A 16,161-nucleotide genomic window follows, 5' to 3' on the forward strand; every position below is an offset into this window, starting at 1 on the left:
TTGTCCCTACATATAAAATTATTATTTGCATTTTTTTTTCTTCATTTTTTATTATCCTTTTTTTGTTACATAACAGAATGACCGAATAATTTAGACATATTACGTAATGGAATAAAGGAAAAGTTTTTAATAATGTATGAAAACAACGTTGAATATTATTAGGCATTATTGACAGTAGAGTTTCATACAAGTAAACATATCATTACTTATATGCTGGTCTATAATTTGTGTTTGAAACTGTTCGTTGTAAATTAATATCCGACAGAAACAATCTAAAAAAATATATTTATTCTAACTCGGTAATTAATTTAGACAATGTCCTACAGAACAAGACAGTAAATTAAATAAATTATATCATTTATAATAAGAAAATAATAAAATTAATTTAAATAAATACTAATTGAATTTTTAGAATTTCATTTTGAGTTCTCAGTTTACGTTAAAAAAAAACAGTTAATTAAAAAAAAACAAACATTCACATAATTTTTATTTAATAAAATTCTGACACGTTAGTATTCAACATTCTTTTGTCCATTAAAATAAAAAACAAAACAAAAAAATCTAAATTCTTCTATTTCTATACAGCAAGATAACTAACTTATTGCATAATATTCAAAGCTATTTCTAAAAATATGTCGTTTAAAGCATTAAGTAAATTATATAAATACACAAAAATTACAGGATAAACGATCTCGTACATTAAGTTCAAAGTAAAAAATAATAGTTAATTTAGCTGGAAATAAAGTTATGTTTACTTGTTAATAAATCACAATCGCCTATTCTATAATTAATTTTTATCCTATCATGTAATAATCACTAATTTTAACGTATTTTCATAAGCACTTGAAATAAATTTTAGCACTTTAAATTCAATGAACTGCAGAAAAGTAAGATATCAGAAAAATGACGTCTGTATATATATGTAAAGTTTGTCGGTGCATAATTCAAAAGTGTAGCTTTCACCGTAGTAGCGAAGAAACTTGTGGAGAATCATCAAAGTCGCGAAAGCGAGCCATCAGTTGTTTTTTTTTTCGTCCATTTCTATCCGCGGTTCAACAGAAGTTGAAACTATCCTCCCACGCTCAGAATAGTTCCGACTTCCTCTGATTCCTTGGCGGCCTATATTAGCGTACCGTAGGTAAAGCTGCGGATAGGCTTCGGTTGCTACCTCTTGCGAAAAACTTTTATTAACATTTGCCCGCGATTGCTTAATATATTGGTTCGCTTAATACAATTATAAGATTTTCCGTTTTACAGAAGTGCGCATGTACTTCAGCATGTAGTGCAAATCTTCGTCATACGTTCAACTAATATATGATTTTTCTTTTTCTTTAGACTTTCCTCATTTTGTATTTCCTTGTAATTTTCGTCCTTTTCTCAATTATTCAGTTCGTCATTTTTTCCATTCATTCTCTAAAAGTTCTAAAAAAATTACTTAAATTCCGCCATTTACGAAATTTATCTAAATATTCTGAAAGCATGAATGAGATCAACGAATTTAACAAGACATTTGATTGGTTAATGGTCTTACACGAAGGGTTTTAGAAGTCAAGTTATTAAATTGAGTAATAGGCCCTAGTAAGCATAAGACTAATTTCAAATGTATATTCTCCATATTTGATGAAAGAGGATAGAAATTCTACCTGTTTTTTAACTCATTTTAAATAATCATTTATGTTTTTCAAACTATTTGTCATTTAAATTATTTAATAAGTAATTAATGATTATATTATAATTACGTGTTATTACAATTAAAGATTATTAAATCATCGGATAAATAAACTAACTACGACTGAACGAATGCATTTAAGAATTGTGCAATTACAAAACTATTGTAAAATAAAAATTTTCTTACAATTTCTTGTCAATTACATTTAGAAACATTAATTCATAATGATAAAGTTATAAAATAACTACTTGGTTCTATTAATTTTTCGGAAAGTATTATCATATCAAGAAATCTTCACGGTAAAGGGGACTGATTTCCGATTGACGAAAATAACAATAATTAACGCAGTTGTTGTAAAAATAAAATATAACAAAGTAGACTTAACTTCGATATTTTATTGTAATTTTTTGTAATTAACAAATTTATCTGTTTGGTATTGATTTTAACCTAATATTCTAATTTAATAAATAATTCACAAATAGACACAACAGAATTTTTAAGTTACTATTTATTTTATAATTAGTAAGCAATATAAATTCACGAGTAGAGTTCTAGCCTTGAATATTATTTATTTATCCGTTAAAGATAAAATTATACCGGGAATAAAAAATCTTTTTAAATAATGAAAATTGATCGTTGATTAGCTGTCTGTTAAATCATTTACAATTTTAACTCAACTTCATTGGATTTCCATAATCGCAAACATTTAAATAATCTAAAGTTAGCTAATATAAAAAGAAAAAACCGAATGACCCAGATATTCTCAAGACTTATTATTATTATATTTTTCAAATATAACCGATCGCTAACAAGTGAAAAACATATTTAAAAACTAATATCATCCGTTATAATCAACAATCCTGATTAATAATGCATGGGCCACATTGTTTGCGTCCCGCTGGTACGACGACTAGTCTCATCCCCTATAGTCTCTTTGATCGTTGTATGTGTACGCACTCAAATACCATTGGAATTGACATTGATCTTTCCTAAAGCGCGCATTTGCCGATAAATGTTACGGTTCGTGAAGTCGTATGATAATCGAGAACTACTTTCGATTAAATCATCTATTAGTGCTCGTAATATTCGGTTATATCAATTTATTGGAATTCTGAGGAAAGTCACGGAGCTTGGAGAAAAATTATTCTTCCGATTGGCGAGTGGTACGTGCGCGCGTGCGTGAAACACACTTTTCGATATAAAATACGATTTTCAAAATCAACGTTAACGGTTACTTGTTTAAATGAATTTTTTTATAAGAACAATACGACCGCTTGATCTAATGTGTGCATATGTAAATTATGAATATTTATTCTTATTATATTCAATTGCGCCTTGATATTATCACATTAACATTGTAATAAGAATCATTGCGCTTTTAATTGGCATAGATACAATTGTAGATTATGATTTGAAACTGATTTTTTACTCACTGTAAGAGTAAGTTTACCGATAAGGTTTATTATTGTAATGTGATACTTCTTTGCGACAAAAGCAGCGAAATTTTATTCGCTATTCACATAAAAAAAGAATGTATTTGGTAACTTCTAACTCGATTAAATAAAGCGGATCGACCCATTACTAGGCACGGCGATAGCGATGTACCAAAATGCTAATACGAATGTTACAATTAATTGCATAAAATGCAATAGGAAAATTACATTCCTTGATATAGAAAGCGATAGTATTTTTTTTTTTTTTTTTTTTTAGAAATAATACTTTTTACATTCGCTTATGTGCGGTATCACATCATAGAAAAAAAACAGGAAGGATATTAAATTTTACTGTAGCACTTTTCTAGAGACGTTCAATGTAGCAATGCGTGTAAATCGGACACCATCGGAGTGGTGTCACGGAATAATGCAATTCTTGAAATTCTGCTTGGACGTGCTGCAACCAATCGAAAATTTTGCTTCAATTTAGAGTTATTTTGAATATCCACTGAAGTTTAGGATCTTCTCCGTTTAGATCAATAGACTCTCCCATTTCCGAATGGACTTTTATTAAACACTTTACTCGCGTTTAGATTAGTCCAATACGTTAAATTTCTTCATTTTCCAATTCTTAATTTCAAAGCCAAATTATACATTAATATGTACTTTAATTTATATTATTTCAATGCTGGTTTAATTAACTTCGTTTCGATAAATTTACCAAGCTTCAATTCGAATTTCAACGGATGCTTGAATATTTAATCACTTTATAATTTGTTTCAATACAGAGGATTTTAAGTTACTAGGAATTTCGAAACAATTATGATATTAAAAAAAAAAATTTATTATCACTCTAACATTTTGCGTTATTTTTTATTTTCAACGAATTTCAAATGCTAGAGTTTTACAAAATTATTGCATTGACGATTGAAGACATAATGAAAGTCACTTTCCACGTTATCCTATCTACCGATTATAATAAGGAATTTACGAGGCACTTCAAAACATTACTCCATCTGTTTTCTGCTGTTATCGATGGAAACTTTCGTAACGCGCATAAAACTCGAATGATAATTTTCAACTACTTGAATAGAAAAAGAAGGCAATAATTTACAATGCAGTGATTGCACTTAAAGGTACTTTCAACTCTACGCAAGGGTTTGATGAAATGAAATCTCGCCTTAATTATCTTACTCGTGGCATTCAGCTGTGAACTGCAGTAAATGTTGGGAGGTGACGTTTTATGCGAGGATTCGCGATATTTGACAGTCGGAAAAGATTTTACGCCGCACCTTGCTAACAATAATTTCCATCTTTAAGAACTTTTATTTCACGGTTAACCATAAGTTACTGATTAGTTTCCCGTTGAAGTAGATTTATAAAAAAAGCTTGGGAAGTTGAAAATTGTATATTCCCATTAACTACTGCCAAAATTTTATAATAAACAATAACCGTCATTTTTGGACGACTTAATAATGAACGAATGTTAAGTGAAATGTAATTAACTTTCTTGTTCATGTGCCGTAATTGAAACAAATTTTTCGTAATACTTATCTTCATAGACATTGTTTGCAACGTTAGATTTCATTTTAATTTTAATACCAATAAAATATGTATACATTTTATATTCGACGATGTAATTAATTTAATTTGTATACTTTACGGACTGAGTTTTATAAAATTCATTCGATATATTTGCCAATGATTTAATTACTTTTAACAATATTTTGTTATTTAATTATATTGGTATTCAATTGAAACATTAATGAGTTAAAATTTCAATATATCAATAATGATTATATTATCAACACGAATGATATAATATAGTTGCCGTTCAAAATTTATCATTAATAATTACAGAAGGAAATATTGTATTTATTTTCTACCAAATTAACTTTCAAATATTTATTATACAAAACATTTTATTTATAATTTTGTAAACTTTAAAAATTTATAAACTCCTATTAATAACGAAACATCATTTATCTATTTTCTTTTTCATCTACTTATTTATCTATTTTTATTTAAAATATATGTTTTTATATATTTTTAATGCAATAATGAAACCAATTAATATTTATAAAATGCAACCGAAATTTGTTTTACGAAATTGAAAACTGTTTGTCTTATTTTCATTTTAATATAAAAGTCTTTAAATAAAATTTAATTAAAAAGAAATACGGTTGTTATGAACGAATCGATGTATTTTTGTAAATATTAAATAATATAAACGGAAAATAAGTATTTAAATATATTAAAATAAATTGAATTATATTCTTGATAAGTCCGATAAGTAAGAAGAAATGGTAATGGAAGGAGAATATATATCAAATTTAAAATCTTTTTTGTTATTTGTACGAGTGTAAATGAACATAACATTGTATTATGTGAACTAGAAATAGTAAACTATTTCAACATTTTATATTATTTATATGCTAATAACTGTAAAGTACAGAAGATTTGTGCATCAACTATGTATGAATTTATGTAATTTCTACCATAATAATATACCATCTATTATATATTGCAAATTGTTGAAGGTTGAAATTTGTAAAATTGTAATTTTATATAACACAATAATAATTTGAACATTGTATCTATGCATATATTTGTTTAATATTCTTAATATTCTTTCGAATGGCAATTTAAGAAATTGTATTTATATTAGTTACTTAAAGAATTTCGTTGATAAATAAACTATAAATTTGATTCAGAAAACTATTTTAAAAATATCAAAATAAACAATAGCTAGTAGTCTTAAAAATATAAGTACAAATTCAAATATAACATAAGATAATATAACTAATATAAATATAAAAGAATTTTATTGTTTGCATTAAAATTGAATATAGCAAACACGATACCAAATTGAGAAATTTAGAAATTTCGAAACTTAAACTAAAATGAAAATTCATTTACATTAAAATAATAATGTTTCTTTTAATACATTAAAAAATTAAGAAAAACTAAGAAAAACGGTTTTTATTATTTTTTTAAATTTTATTATTATATTTTTGTATTCGTATGTGGTAAACTTTTAGTAGTCCATTCGGTATTAAGGTATAAGCTATATTAAATACAATATTTAACTCCATATTTATCAATATAATTAAATTTATAATTATTTATTATCTAACGTGATTAAAGATCTGAAAGTAAAATATTTGTAAATATTTGAATTCATCATATTACACTTAAATACTAAAGCACTAGCTTAATATTAAACCACGACCTTTTGTTAAATATAAGGACTGAATCTCGTAGCATTTTCGCTCAATTCAACGTGGTTCCGCTGCAATTTTAACTACAGAAGCTAGAATTCCTCCTATCTACGAAGTGCATAACTTAAGCATGTGTGAGAACAATATAATATACTCTTGAACTAACTATTGAAACTACCTTGAAATTATACTTATGATGTCGAGATCTAGGATTCTTTAACTTTAAAGTATAAACAATAGCGTTAAATAGTTGTAAAGTTTGCTTGTGAATTTTTCATTAATGATAATTTGGATATGTGTATTGATCACAGAAATTACTATTCTATACTATATTTTAAAAATTGGTAAAAATTTATTCGAAATAATTTTCAAACATATTTACAATATGGACAGATTATTATTCAAATTGCTAAAGTCATTGCCTACATTTATAAGATTAATTAATTTCATTATTGAAATTACCATAAATACGGTGATAAATTCTAGGAGTCGTAAGAAAATTAAACATACGTTCTTATTTAAGAGATGAATAACCTTACATTCGTATTCTATCAAATTCACTTTGCATACATCAACAATTCTGCAAAGGCATAAAAAAATCTTTGTCCATTATCTATGCCATAGAATTCTAGATTTATAAATCTTCTTCAATGTCACAATTTCAAAAAGAAAACTTAAAGCATTATCGCAACACGTTTATATACAAATCAGCTTCGTTTATCCACGTAAATACCGAGTAACAGCTGTACATTTCCAATTTATTTTTTCTCCTTTATTTTTAGCGCAGAGTTCACCTGTAGCTTTGCTCTCGATATCTCAACTTTAAGTCAAGATTTTGTCGCAATGATGATATCCGTTAGTGATTTATGGCCTAAGATCGATGCCACATGCATGCGCTTAGATTTATTCCCGGTAGACCTCCTCTCGATTTAAGTAGCTTATGTCGAGGATATCGTTATGATTAACGATGTGTCCTTTCTTGGCTTCTCAGGATCAAAGTCAGAAGAATGATGCCCAATAATGTCATTGGTGAAAGAATACGCGTGAAATTTTACGCAACAACTAGCTCAGGTATGTCCTCGGATTATCGATAAGATAGGTCTCCTTTACCATTTTAAAAGCAAAATTTATAATTTAAAAATTAATGCATTAGATACAAAAAAAAGTAAACTATTATAAAAAGTGTCATTCTATCAGAACATTGTATCATTATAAAAACAAATTTGAAATACAAATTTAAAGTCTAAAGCTATGCTTTCAAATATTGAATTCATATAATCAATATTATATCAAGAAAGTAAAAAGTTATCTTAATGTTTAGCCATATTGATTATTAAAAATAAAAATTGACTAAGATGAAAAGTAGCTTCATATAAATTGAAAGAATCTGAATTTCTCAAGAATAATAGTATATTAGATAAGTAAAATCTATAAAATTATTCATATAGTACCATAGATTTTTTTCAAATTATAATATAAGAACATTAAGCTTACAAATATCGGTATGAAAATGTATTAGAGTGTAATACATCTTTATATTCAAAGAAGCTTTAAGCAAGAAAAATGTTGTACTTTCGATGTTTGAAAAAAAAATCAATAAATAACTCAAAAATTATTATACAAAATATTTCAAGTTAAACTTTCATTTTAAATACTCAAATTGTACGCATGTCTCTCTGCATGTGAAATAATTTTTCGACATATTTATTTAAACATAATTTTCGAGTGACTTAATTTCATATTTCAATTGGATTGAGAGATTGTCGTTTACGCCAATCAATGACTGTGTAAAAAAAAAAAGAAAAAAATTATCAAAGATTTTCAGACATTTGAATTTTAATACTATATATTAGGTGTAATAGAATAGACTGAAAAAATCATTTAAATTTCAAATTAATCACAATGATTGAGTAGATTTAGTTTTTTTAAATTTGTACATAAGATTGAGCCGCCATCATTAATAATCATTTGGCTCAAATGAATTACCTATCAGAAAATGATTATGACATTCTCTTGAAATTTATCGTTAATTTTAAAAATAACGTTTAAAATTCAGTTTAATTTAAAACTTCATACGAAGAATAATTGAAAACTAAAAATAGTTATATCTATAAATGGAAAAAAGTGTATCTCACGTTAATTACGTGATTTTCTTAACGTTATTTGATATTAAAATTTGATATGCGATGCATCGGAGGTAGACTATAATGAAGCTTAGCAACGAAAATTCCGTTATAATAATCATCGAGAACACAATTGGATTAAAATGTCTTTTCCGTCTCGCGTCAAAATATCGAGCGTAGTTTCTATTGTCGCAATCTATTCTCTGAACCAGCGAGATCGTTATCGCCCGATGTAGCATTATGAAAGCACCGAGACACGACGAGGGGACTGAAAAAAGCACCGGCTAATTATAGTCGGGGAGGGGTCAGGCGGGAAGAGGACGTGGAGGAGTAGGAGGAGGAGGGGGGCTTGCAAACGCCTTACAAACGCGGAGCCACGATCAAGTGATGTACCGACGTCGCGTGTCGACGACGCTGATTCTATTCGCTCAGCTTGCAAGCTCACAGTAACACCTTTACTTATCCATCAGGGCACACGCCCAAGTACGGCGTTTCTTACTAGGGAGGTACGGGAATGCATTCTCGTCGTTATTTTTGTGAGTCGAGTTTTTTTTTGCCCCGAGATGTAAATGGTCGTAATTGCGAAGACGGCGTTGGATATTTTTAAAAGTGCATTTGCTATTAATAAGTTCGTCGCGTGATGGATATTGTACATGCTCCGTACACTTTTGCATTTAAAAGCTTAGAGAATCAAGGCTATATAAATATAAATCTTGGAAGCATTTACAAATGTGAGCTATAATTCAGTTTAAGCTTAATATGAAGAAGAAAAGAAAAGAAGAAGAACTGATTAAAAGATGATATTATTTGAGAATGCGTATGGGAAAGTGTATTTCAAAGAAAGTGCCCGATCATGCATTGTCGTTGCATTAAAGTTAATTGCTGTCGAGTACAGAGCTCGTGACAACATTCGTAAAAATATGTAGATTTTTTGAAAATTTCATGTGCTTAAAAGATCGAGATAGCAGAAAACGGCAATAATCATCAATGGTAGAAGCGAAATAATGTGGCGTGAGCGAGAGAAAAAAAATGGTTGATCGCAGATTCAAGGTACACATTGATTAGCGCGTAACGGTCTCTCAGTAATAAATTTATTTCGGTCGTATTTTAGAATGACAGACGCCAAGAATTTCAAACTTATTGCGGAATATTCAGATATTCAGATTCGCAAAGGTTTTTACACAAAAGTTTTATGAAACAAACGGCTGAGATAAATTAGAATGTTAGCATACGTAAACAAATAATTGGTGGTTTGAAATGTTAAAACGAGCAAACGTGAATTCTGGCAAAAATGACAACGTAAGTTTAATATATAATTTCGACTAGTTTTCTGATATCAATGAGATAACAAATCCAAATGGAATTTTGATGGCCCTGTTTCAAAATAATTGCAGATTAAAATTACAACTTTCTTATTAGTGAATTGTATACTTTAAACATACAGGACTAATTTATTATTTTTATACAAAAAATATTGATTATTTCAACAAAAATTTACATATCATGATTTGTACTTCCATATAGCTACCAACTGAATAAACTATATACAATTTAAGTAACTCATCAACGGATTAATATAATCCAATACATTGACGGAATTATAAATTAATTAAGCAAACATTCGGCGGACACTCGATAGATGGTTTACTCGAATATATTATTTCTACTATGTAATAATTAGATAAATTTATGAAGATGCCGTTAATTAGTTTATTAATTAGCAGCAATGAAAATATAAAATATATTTAATAAAATCAATTGAAATACATTTACAACGTATATATAAATAAAGAAATACAATAATTGATTTGAGAACATTAAAAAGAAATTGTATAAAAGAAGTCCAATATAATATAACAATGATATGTAAAAATGAATAAATGTGTCAATTAAAAAATTTAATTATTCCTAATGATTATTGTAAATGTTGAAAAATTTTGCACTATTTTCAATTAAATGTACTATAAATATGTTATTTTTAGTGTTTTAGTAGTATTACGATACGATTGTTTTACAAAATTAACATTTATTAACAAAACTTTTACGTGTGAAGAGAGTTTTTTTTTACTATCAGAAGCGTAAGTCTAATACTTTAGTTTTATTGAACTTTAGTATGCTTATAGATTTTTTCAACGGTATTTTACAACAGATTTTCTTTAAGAACCAATAATTAATCCATTTTTTCATCTTCAAATCAACATGAAATTGCAGTTGTATGAAAAATTAAAGTGCGAAATTTCGGTAACGCAAACTCCTGAACTCTTCCCTTGCAAATCTATGTGCACGTTAACATACATTATATAGTCTACGGATTGTATATTTAAAACAAAATATCCTATATATATATATATATATATATATATATATTTATATATAAATATTAACGATTCAAATGACATTTTTTATTGGAATAACGTATATATTTAACACTGGAAAGAATAGTATTGGAAATTTTAATTGATGTGAAGCAGTAGAGTGATTTTTGTTTATATGTATGAATATTAAAATATTCAATTGAATTATCACACAGTATTAACGTAATTCATATATTGATGGGATTTTAATAATCATCATATTATTTTTAATATTTATTTTATATACGCGTAAGTCCTAACAACTTTCTATCGCTTTGTTGCCTAAAGACAATTTCTCGAGCTTTTAACAAATCTGAAAATTTTATCAACTTTGTCAGAAGAATATCGTACTATCTTAATATTTATTTTCATTGGAATCGATATTGGAATATATTTTTATAGATATTTTTATCCGAATTTAATATAAAGTAATAATAAAAGTCTTAATTGAGTGGAAACCATGAAATATGTTATTTTCCGCTACCGAGAACCGATCATAAATTTACAAACAAAGGTTCCATAATTAGAACTTTTTATTGTCTAGTTTACACTTGTACCAATAATTTTTCGCGAAACAAAAGGATTCCCTTTTCACACAAACTTAATTAACGATTTAACCATCTTGCCCTCGTCTTAATCAGCATGTGCAGCCGTGACGTCGTAGTGGTAAATCGAGATTAACAATTCGTCTGCAAAAGAACAGTAAACTTTGGCCTTTCAACACTCCGCTCTCGACGAACTTTCCTGTTGTCGCACTAATAGTCCTTTGAACTTTCATCGCGTCCCACTTCTATGTGACAGTCGAATTCACGTTGCTGCTCATCGCGAGAAGCTAGGATCGAAAGGAAATGTAAGACATTTCTTTCTCGCTTTCCATCCTTTGTAAGATGTCCAAATCCAATTTTTATTGCGAACGACTATGTAATAATAACAATTGAGGATTAAGGTGTTAGTAGGTTTTATAAATGGACTATGAAAAATTTTCCAAAAATCCTGACTGATAGATATTTCCATTACTTGTATTTCAATAATTATGTGAGATAATTATTATTATTATTAAATATAGATAATTAAAAAATCGTGTTAATTAGTTAGAAAACAAAAATTATTTTATTAAAATATTTATTTGAAATAATTTTTTTTTTAATCCTAGATAATGACATATTTTGTTCGACGGGTATGAATTTTATAACTATCCTTAATCGCTGAGTCTTTCCGATTATGACAATTTAAACATTTCATATCATTGCATGTTATTATTACTGTTATTATTATTATTATTATTATTATTATTATTATTATTATTATTTCATTCAATACTTATTATATTCTTATCTTTATTCATTTCATTTATATTGGTTACATTACAAAGAATATGAGTATGAGCATATATACATTAGTAAGACCAACTATTTGCTATTCATATTGATATATTAAGAATAAATCTCATATTTAAATTTATGTAATGTACATATACAATAAGTTCACAGAGAAAAATAGAGAATATTTCTGATATATTGTAGGGGCACGCCGACTATATATACGTTTAAAGTACGTGACACAGTACCTAAACATGGATATATTATATAGCATTTGCATTAGTATGTAGATATACAATGAAAAGAACTATTACTTGTTATTTTTTATATAAATACTTTTCAAATTATTTAATTATTTATGGTTAAATTTTTAAGAAATAAAGAAAATAATAATAATAATGAAACTTTATAATATATTTATATCTGAACACCATTATAATATTTTCAAGAACTTCTAGCGTCGATTTTTTACAGCGACGTTTGGATTCAGTTTATGTGTTGAATAATAAATTGTATAGAATATTATTAATTTGTCAATATTTATTAAAAGTGCCTGAAAAGTACATTGATTCGCATTAATGTGGAAATAAACAATTGACATCCATTTTTCAAGTATTTATTATTTTTATTTGTTAATTTGGATGTATAGTTAGTAATAAATGCAATAAACATAACACATTTTCAAGCTATTTTTACGATTTTTAGAATAAAAATGTAACAAAAATTAATGTATAAAAGATTCAAAACTCAGCATGCTGTTCAAATACATATATCGGAAATTCATCTTTGATAATCTGCGAAATTAATAAATTCCAAAATATGAGAAATATTATTGTAAATACTAACAAGTATGTGAATGTCTTTTATTCTTAATATAATAACTAAATATACTTCTTTAACAAATTTCCTTTCATTTTAATGATTATATACTGTAATGTTATACTCAGTATTTAAAATATTCAGTTTCAAAATGTGTATTGTGATAATTTCGATTGTTGTTAACAATTAGACCTGGCTTAATACGGAAAGTAGTCGAAAGGTATTGAGCATAAAAATTACCATCACTCTTAATGCTATAAATACTTTCATCCGATAATTATATTTATAATATATGGAGATATAAAACATGACTTTCTCATCGAAAAATCTGGCGACATACTATGGTTACATATGATTATAAGAAATTTAGTTACAACGTTACTGGTCGTAACGGCAAAGGTACAAATAGCCTTACAAGGTGCAGTTTCTTACGCTTGGGTAGCACAAAAACAATTCTTAATATAAGCAAAAACGTGTAACATTGTAGTTGCAGATAAAAGAAAATAATGAAAATTAAAAAATATTAATTAAGATGGCAAATGATCATAGAAAACTTTTGTATTAAAGTGTTATTTTATTTCACAATATCTGAACCTTCTACGATTCTTTCATTAGAATTACTCAAGTTATAACAATGAATTTGCATTTGAAATTTATAGTCATCCGGTTTTATTGGCTTTATCAATTACCAACATCAAATAAGTTTTATTATAGAATTTATTAATTATGATGGTTCTTTAAAATTAAGATATGGAGATAGCATACATATAAATAGTAATAGATTCATAAAGATTGATGAGATGAGATTCTTAGACATTTTGAATGTAATTAATATAAACGTTATACCTATTTTGCATTTTGTTTAGAAATTATTTAGATATACATTAGTATTTTACTTCACTGTCGTATACTATTATTTCTGAAAATATACGGGTTTGGCATTAATGATGCACCTTTTATACTACAATTTTACTTAAGATATGCTTTTTAATCTTTCACTCACTACTAATCTTTTGACTGATTTCCTTAACTGTAGATGGGCAGGCAAGAAAACCTAATCAGTCGCACACATGTTTACATATGTATATATATATATATATATATATATATATATATTATTTTACTACATTAGACGCGCTTTCTTTTTTCCGTTAATATTTTTTTACCGATCCCAGTTAGAATTCCACGTGTGTCTCGTTCGCCTTTTCAATCTCTGCTGACTATTCTATTATTCTCTATGCAGGATTTCGTAACGTACCGGTATGTACCAACGAGAAAACTATTTTATTGTTTTGCTGTTATACGTACGTTTTAAGTTATTTGAAAATATAAATGTTTTGTTTTGTGCCGTTTGAGAGGACAAGACAAATGTGGAATTGAGTTTTTATTGCATTCTTCGAAAGCACAATTCTTTCCAAGTACAGTGCGCCTTTATGTTTACACGGAAATTCTTAAAACTGTTGATTTCCTAGGAATATCGAACAGAAAATATGAGTCGGTTTAGAGACGTTTTTCATCTTGTAAACTAATGTTTTCAACTCATTTGTCCTATTGTAAATTTCAAACTAAACTACGAATGTAACTGAAAAATTTAAACAAATTTATTTAAAGCAATAAACGTTGACTTAATTCGCTTCCAAAAATACGGGATAGCAAATATAATATACAAAATACCATTAAGTATTAGATATTAAAGTCATTAAAGGCAAATTCAATATATTATACTAAGTAAATATTTGAATGACTATGGTTTGTCTGTATTACATCATAAGTTTTAAGAATTATGTAGTTTTATTCTTTCCTCTTACAAGTAATTTTTTACATAAACTTTGTTTGAAAAATAACGTCGAGGCCATAATATGAAAATTAAAAGCTATCATTATGAAATAAGTATGAACGAATATAAATTTTAAATAAAAACCATAAATGTAGCTTATGCGGGAAAAACGATTGCAATTATTACATTTATTAATTATTTATAATAATATTATAATCCATACGCCACTGTATTTATCAATTAAATCATTGTTCTCGTCATACCTTAAGTTAAATAATTGAACTGATAAATTTTATCGTGCAAAATCATGAGATTATTAATATTTTTTAAAGTTAGAATATTTAAATATAAAGAAATTTAAATATAAGACTGTATGATTAAACGATGAAACATTATCCAATATCAATTCGGCAAAAGTACTAATCCTGTACTTAAGAATAAATTGTCACGGCAAACGTATTGTAACATGCAAACTAGAACCCCCCCCCCCAAACCCAAATTCCCCACCGCCGAATTTACGCCTCCGCCACTCCATGTTATTTTTGTACGACAATTATCCACGGACCAGTGTGAAATGGAGGGAAAAATCTTACGGGTGATACATTACCTAAATTGTCCGCTACAACGGCGCCGACGACGCTCAGCAGCAAAAGGAGGAAAGTCGACATGGTGCGCTGTGATTCCGTATCACTGCTCATCCTTTACTTCCTCGCTTACGATCGATCACTTTAATCATTCATAATTGCACTAAAGAGCAATTTTCTCACTCTAAGCTCTAAACCCAGAAGTTCAAATTCAATTGACGACGGCGGGAAGAATGCGAGCGTCGACGGAACGTCCGTCGAGTATTACCGAGCTATTCGTCAAATTCACGATGCACCGAAGAATTGAAAACGCTGAAATCGCGATCACCGAGCGCGCGCAAATCATTCAAATTCCGCGACGTCTTCGGGTAGTGACAGCTCAGTCCGCATAGATAATCCTTTGGCCGAGCTTCAAACTTTGTCTCTGTCAATCCTGTAAAGTTATCGTCCGTCCATCAGCGAGTAAATCCGGGAGCCGTCATCGTCATCAAAGTCGACAACATTTTCTTCGTCGCACTGACTTCACACGCTCAAGATTCAACGTCGAACGACTCTCTCATCTCTCAACAGCGGACCGATCTTTGTCGCATCAATTAAAACTAATCGCCTACTTATCTCTCGCACAGATGCATATACACAATACACGCACACGAACGCACACGCGCACGTACGCACGCACATTAGGAGACACTGTGTCGATAACCGCACAACGCTCAACGAAATCGTCAAGTTTTATTCTCGCTAGCACTCCTTCACCATTATCGACACTAAATCGCGAAAATTAGCGCCAATGTTCGAAGCACAACTACATTAGCATCTAACCAATTTCGAGGATCCTTACACACATTATCCAAATGTAGCG

The 16,161-nt window shown here is 28.1% G+C and overlaps 1 protein-coding gene across 2 annotated transcripts in view; it reads right to left on the reverse strand.

The window, feature by feature from the left end:
- LOC105359255 (protein eva-1) overlaps positions 1-15,507 on the reverse strand; it is a 238,799-nt gene extending 223,292 nt beyond the window's left edge. For both annotated transcript variants that reach the window (XM_011495794.1, XM_011495793.1), the window contains exon 1: positions 15,323-15,507. In XM_011495794.1, the coding sequence (XP_011494096.1) occupies positions 15,323-15,413 (91 nt within the window). In that variant the 5' untranslated portion in view covers positions 15,414-15,507. The remainder of the gene's footprint in view (positions 1-15,322) is intronic.
- Between the last annotated feature and the right edge of the window lie 654 nt (positions 15,508-16,161).

The sequence above is a fragment of the Ceratosolen solmsi genome, unplaced genomic scaffold, assembly GCF_000503995.2.
Source record: "Ceratosolen solmsi marchali unplaced genomic scaffold, CerSol_1.0 scaffold11, whole genome shotgun sequence".
NCBI classification, from domain to species: Eukaryota; Metazoa; Arthropoda; class Insecta; order Hymenoptera; family Agaonidae; genus Ceratosolen; species Ceratosolen solmsi.